Raw genomic sequence first — 6,025 nt, forward strand, 5'->3', positions numbered from 1 at the left:
CCACGTGACGGCCGTCCGGGTCACGTGGCCGAGGCGCGGGTCACGAGAACAAACACGGCCAAGGCGTTACCTGGCCGGTCCTGTGCTGCGGAACATGGCCAACGTCTCCAAAAAGGTGTCGTGGTCCGGACGCGACGTGGACGACGACGAGGCGGCGCCGCTGCTGCGGAGGGCGGCGCGGCCCGGGGCGCCGGCCGGAGAGGCCACGCCGCTGTTGAACGGAGCCGGGCCCGCGGCCGTCCGCGCGGTGAGCCCAGGGAGAGGCGGGCCTGGTCGGGTCCGCGCCGCGGTCGCCGGTGCCGGGAGCCGGGCCCGCGGGGACGCGGCGAGTCTGTGCTCGGTCAGTCCTAGTGGCAGAGGCGGGAACGCGACCCGGGTCCCGCTTGGTAAACGGCAGGGCGAGCTCGGAACCTGGGCCCCGGGGTTCTGGAGTCCTGGGAGGCGCTCGGTCCGGTGACTCTCGGGGTCGCGGAGCCGGCCCATTATCCTCGGTGTTAAAGAGCGTGGGAGAGCCCAGTCGCACGCTGCTGTAGAGTCCCGGCAGCATGAAGCTAATTTATCGCCTCACAGTTTATTCCTTAGTGGATTTAAAGCGAAAGCAGATGGTCTTCTGCTTAGGTAACCTTTTCCTTTTCTTTTTTTTGGAACACTGTATACACAAGCAACTATTTTTACTGCTTTTGAACCCCAAGAGATTTTAAGAGCTTAGGTTGCAAAGTTTGCTTTTGCAGTGGGAATATCTGGGGGACTGCATCTTTACAGGGAGCGGGACAGGCCTTCAGGGCGACCTTAGGAATGACAAATATGTGCGTTCAGTTTCCCTGAGCAGTTCATTGAAATTGAAGCACAGTGGTTGAAATGTGCTTTGCAGGTCAGCACAGAAGTTTGCGTCCTTAAGTGAATTTCCGTGTGTGTTAATTTTGAGTTAATGAACTTCTTTTGTGATTGCTTGGCCTTACTCGGTTTTGTGATTGTTTTTTCGTTTTTCTCCTCCTATCCTAGATCTGTCCATTAAACACTTGTGCGGTGTTTAATGAGGAAGGACTCAAGCATCAGGCTGTTTAGCTCTAGAGCTTATCTAGGTTTCTCCAGCCCCCAGAAATGCATCAGACAATGAAGGTCAAAGTCTGTTCCTTGAGTGGGATCTTCTGTTGAAGTGCTTTCTGTGTCTGCATGAGAAGTGACATGAAAGGGGAGAATTTGCAGTGGTGGGGATATGGATGCTTTGTTGTTTTCCTCTCAGAACATTTGTTTCTTTTTTACTCTTTAAAAGAAGGTAATCTGAAGTTTACAAACCAGAAGTATGAAATTGGCTTGGCTTTAAGGGTGACAGGTAGAGAGATTGGAAGCTTCGAGGTTGAATTGGGGTTTATTTCAGGACTGAATGTGCTCAAGAGTTTCCCACTTTATGCATAGACACAGGAGTTGGCTTTTTTTGAAATAACCTGTTGATCTCTTCTCTTAAAACTCGTTCCCTTAAAAGAACCTTTGCGACCTTTTTTGTTTGTTCATTTGCATTTAATAACAAGTGACTAGCTGCTCTTAAACGACTTAAAACATAATTTATAGTGTGCCTGTCGTGTGCTCGGCTGCATGCAGTTTGCCTGGGACACAGAGGTGCATGATGCAGCTTCCTTCCTCCTGGCTCCAGGCTCCTGGAAAACCAGGCCCAGTGCTCTGTGAGGAAGGCGTGAGGGACCCCAAGAGGAGGAGAGGTCACACTGGGTCCAGTCTTGGAAGATTGCATGATCCTCAGGCGGGTGGACAGAGGGGAAAGATAAAGGGAGTGAGCATTTGGGAAGTAAGTCGGAGTGGGGAGTGGAGGCTGGGGAAGGAACTGGGGTCGACCTGCAGGGGACAGCTCCGGGCTTCGAATTTAGCTTTATCTTGTGGGAGAACCCTTCAGAAGCTGGAGAGTCCAGCCTCGAAGGATCTTTAGACGGCCTTGCGTGGATGGGGTGGTGGGGCACTGGAGGCATTGGTGCTAGAAGCTCTGCTCTGGACCAGCAGAGGCAAGTGCTGCAGCCTCCTGTGCCTCAGGCTCCTCACCAGCAGGAAAGCTAATATGCTTCCAGCCTTGAGCACCACCTGTCACAAGGTGGTAAACGCTGGTTACTCTCAGAGGTATTAAAAACGGCAGCTTGGAAGTGATCATGTCTGAGTTGCTGTTCCTGGGGCGACTCCCGTGCAGCTGACTGAACTCCTCGAGGCCGGCTTTCTTGCGGGAGGGTCGGCTCTGGACCAGAGGGCTGAGTTCACTGTAGCAGATGGTGGCTTGTAAGCTGCTCTCAGACCAGGGTCGTTTGAACTAAAGTGACAGCCCAGGCCAACAACCGCTCTATGAGAATGTTCTGGTGAGCTGGACAGGAGAGCATGTCTTGCCACCTCCTGGTCCTTCATGGTTTGTTGCAGGGCGTCCAGAGTTGGAGGCTGGTGTTCTTGCACCCGGCATGGGAACCTGCCAGGCACCATGAGGTGGCTGCTCTGGGCAGCCCCGGGCAGGGTGGACTGGGGGCCAGCCTGAGCTCAGCCTCCATCTGGCTGGAACCAGGCCATTCAGGGTTGCTCTGCCCTCTCTCCGGCCCTCGGCCTGTCGTGCCTGAGTGTGGGGTGAGGGTGGGTCAGCCAGCAAGTTGCTGCCTGTCCACCCCTGGGGCAAGGAGAGGGTGAGGTCAGCCAGCAAGTCATGGTCATGTGGGCAGCAGGAAGCAGAGCATTTTGAAAACTTACAGAGGGAAATCTGAGCCAGAAACAGAGGCTCCGGGTGTGGGGGTGGGTATTTGCAGTGTTTGTAAATGCGGGTCCTTTCCAGGGACCTCAGCTTCGGGAAGCTCCGCCTGAGGCAGCCTGAGGGGTAGGACCCTCGGGTTAGTGTTTAGAATCAGTTTTGGGGAACTTACGCCTCTGGGAACTGGGGTGTTCTGCCCTGGTAACCTGGAGCCACGGGCTACGGTCGGAGTATGGGGGGGCCGGGAGGGGGTCATGTGCAAGCAAGCTGCAGGGGCAGGTCATCACCATCCCCACCGACCCCTTGAGCCCTGCTCAACGTAAGGGAGCACCCCGTCTTTCCCGTAGCAGGCTCCCAGCCCCAGGGCAGCCCCTCCAGTAAGTCCCTCTGCCTCAGTGCCCTGTACTATCCTCCTCCTCCTCCTCCTCCTCCCCCCCTCCTCCCCCCGTCCTCTCCCCCGCTTTGCAGAGTCCAGGCCTGCCCCCTCAGCTGACCCTCCCCTGAGGGCTCCCTCAGGCCTTTAGTGGTACCTGCCCAGGTCTAGTGTGAGGGGCTCAGAGTCTGGGGGAGGGCAGGAGAGGATGTGGGTACCACCGGACAGTGCAGAGAGCTGAGGACCAGGGTGGGCCCAGCCTAGTCAGAGGGGTCCTGGGAGGCCTTCCAGGCAGAGGCTGCAGTGCTCAGAAAGCAGCGGGGCTGTTCCCATCCGGCCCCCTCTGCACATCATCCATCAGGTCTCAGCCTAATGCGCCTCCCCAACCCCGAATCGGGCAGGCCTCTCCCTCAGCCTCTGTCATCGCCCTCAAAGCCTTTCTCACGGTTTACACTGACTTTTGTTTGTGGGCAGCTTGGTTTTTCTGACTGTAAGCCCCTGGCTACGGAGGCCCTGTGCCCTCAGTGCTGGGGGGCATTGGGCTGGGAGGGGTGGTTAAAATGCAAAGTGGCAGGAGTGGGCGGCAGGCGGCCTTTAAATTGTCTGTGAACTTTGTTTTAATGATGGTAAAAGCACATAACACAATTTACCATCCTAACCATGTCTAAGTGTACAGTCTGGCAGCATGAGGTCCATCCACAGTGTTGTGCCGCCATCACCCCAGCACCTCCAGAACTTTCTCATCCTCCCAAACTGAACCTCTGTCCCAGTAAACACTGACTCCCCACCCCTCCCCCAGCCCTTGGCAAAGGCCATTCTGCTTTCTGTCTCTATGAATTTGACGTCTCATAGCAGTGGTATCATAGGGTATTTGTTTTTTTGTGACTGGCTTCTTTCTGTTAGTACAACGTCCTCCAGATTCATCCATGCTGTAGCATGTGACAGGATTTCCCTGTTTTTAAGGCTGAATAATATTCCATTGTGTGGATGGACCACCTTAGGTTTATACATTCATCTGTTGGCGGGCATTTGGGCTCCGTCCACCCCTTGGCTACTGTAAAAATGCTGCTATGCACGTGGGTGTACAGATACCTCTTTGAGACCCTGCTTTCAGTTCATTTGGGTAGATAGCAAGAGGTGGAATTGCCGGATCATAAGGTAATTTTATTTTTAATTTTTTGAGGAACTGCCATACTGTTTTCCACAACAGCTGCTCCATATAACACTCCCAGCAACTGTGCACAAGGGTTCCTGTTTCTGCACATCTTCACCAGTGCTTGTTATTCTGTTTTTTAACCCTGGCCATCCTCACAGCTGTGAGGTGGTATCTCATTGTGGTTTTGATCTTCATGTCCCAAGTCTTTGGCCTGTGTTTTTAATCCGCTTGTTTGTTGTTGTTGGGTTGTAGGGGTTCTTTATGTATTCTGGATATTAACCCTTATCGGTTACATGATCTGTAATTTTCTGCCATTCTGTAGGGCTAGTTCGTTTTCACTCTGTTCATTGTTTCCTTTGATACACAGAAGTTCTTCACTTTTTTTTTTTTTTTTTTTTTTGCGGTACGCGGGCCTCTCACTTTTGTGGCCTCTCCCGTTGCGGAGCACAGGCTCCGGACGCGCAGGCCCAACGGCCATGGCTCACAGGCCCAGCTTCTCCGCGGCATGTGGGATCCTCCCTGACCGGGGCACGAACCCGCGTCCCCTGCATCGGCAGGCGGACTCCCAACCACTGCGCCACCAGAGAAGCCCAAAGTTCTTCACTTTGATGTAGTATCATTTGCATTTAAATTTTTAAATAATTGTAGACTTACGGGAAGTTGAAAAGACAGTACAGAGAGGGCCTGTGTGCCTTCCTCCAGTTTCCCAAGGTGGTTCCGTCTTACCTCACAGTAGTACCATGCCGAACCCGGCATTGATGTTGGCACAGTGTGTGTGAGTAGCACCCTGCCATTGTCACACGTGTGGATGTGTGTGAGCATGTCCATCAGTGCCCTTGTCAACTGCCTCTTACAGTCACTCCCTCCCCCCCCCAAATCTGTCCTCCCTCCGGGTCTGACCTTTCGAGCACATCAGGTCTTTGGAACCACATGGTCTGAAATCTTTCATTTCTTTTGAAAGCATGGAGATTTCATCCAGGCTGTTGTGTATATCAATAATTTGAGGAACTACTAATAATTAACTTGCATTTAAGAAAAGAGAAAGCAACAGACACAACAGATGAATCACTGAACTTCCAGTAAATGGCTTTTTTCATCACAAAAGATATTTCCTAAGAGATGCCCATAAAGTTCAGAAAAGAGGTGATGAAACCAGGAAGGTGCTGGAGGTGGGAGAGGGTGTGCCTAGGAGTTGTAATGGGGGCGCCATCTCCGCATGAGCGCATTTCCGGGTCCAGAATGGAGCTGTCTGGTGCAGATGTGTGCTCACCTGGCATCCTCCCGGCCGGGTGCTGAGGACCTGTTGTCACCTGAGCGAGTGAGTCCGTGCCACGTGGACCGTTCTGCCCCCCTTTCCCCCAGCCGTGTGCGCGGTCGCAGCCTGAGCCTCGGGGACTATTTAGGTGGCAGAGGCGCTGCTCTGCAGGGGCTGACTTGGTGTGGTGGGAGTGATCATGGGGTGCAGGCCATCAGTGAAGAGTGAGATACAAACGGCCCGACCACCTGGTCTGTGGCCTCCGTCTTGGGTTGGGCGGCACATGGGTCTTCTGCTTTCACAGTCCGACTTTCAGTTCTGCCTGTCTTTGCACGCCGTCTTCTCCTTGGAGACATCCCTGTTCCGTGTTGCTGTGGACGGGCTGGCGATGGGCACACCTTTCCTGATGACTCGTGTATGCATAGGGAGCAGAGGCTGCAGCTCCGGGCCCCCTCCTGGGTTGAGTTCACTCTGGAACTGGGATCCTTTCTGGGCCAGCGGGCCAGGCATTCC

General features: G+C 54.0%; 1 protein-coding gene across 2 annotated transcripts in view; it reads left to right on the top strand.

Moving 5' to 3' along the window:
• The first annotated feature begins 94 nt into the window (after positions 1-94).
• The window catches only part of CLCN7 (Cl-/H+ antiporter 7), a 23,923-nt gene continuing 17,992 nt past the window's right edge, over positions 95-6,025 (top strand). For both annotated transcript variants that reach the window (XM_007453580.1, XM_007453581.1), the window contains exon 1: positions 95-247. In XM_007453580.1, coding sequence (XP_007453642.1) covers positions 95-247 — 153 coding nt within the window. The remainder of the gene's footprint in view (positions 248-6,025) is intronic.

The sequence above is a fragment of the Lipotes vexillifer genome, unplaced genomic scaffold (assembly GCF_000442215.2).
Source record: "Lipotes vexillifer unplaced genomic scaffold, Lipotes_vexillifer_v1.1 scaffold914, whole genome shotgun sequence".
Classification (NCBI taxonomy): Eukaryota; Metazoa; Chordata; class Mammalia; order Artiodactyla; family Lipotidae; genus Lipotes; species Lipotes vexillifer.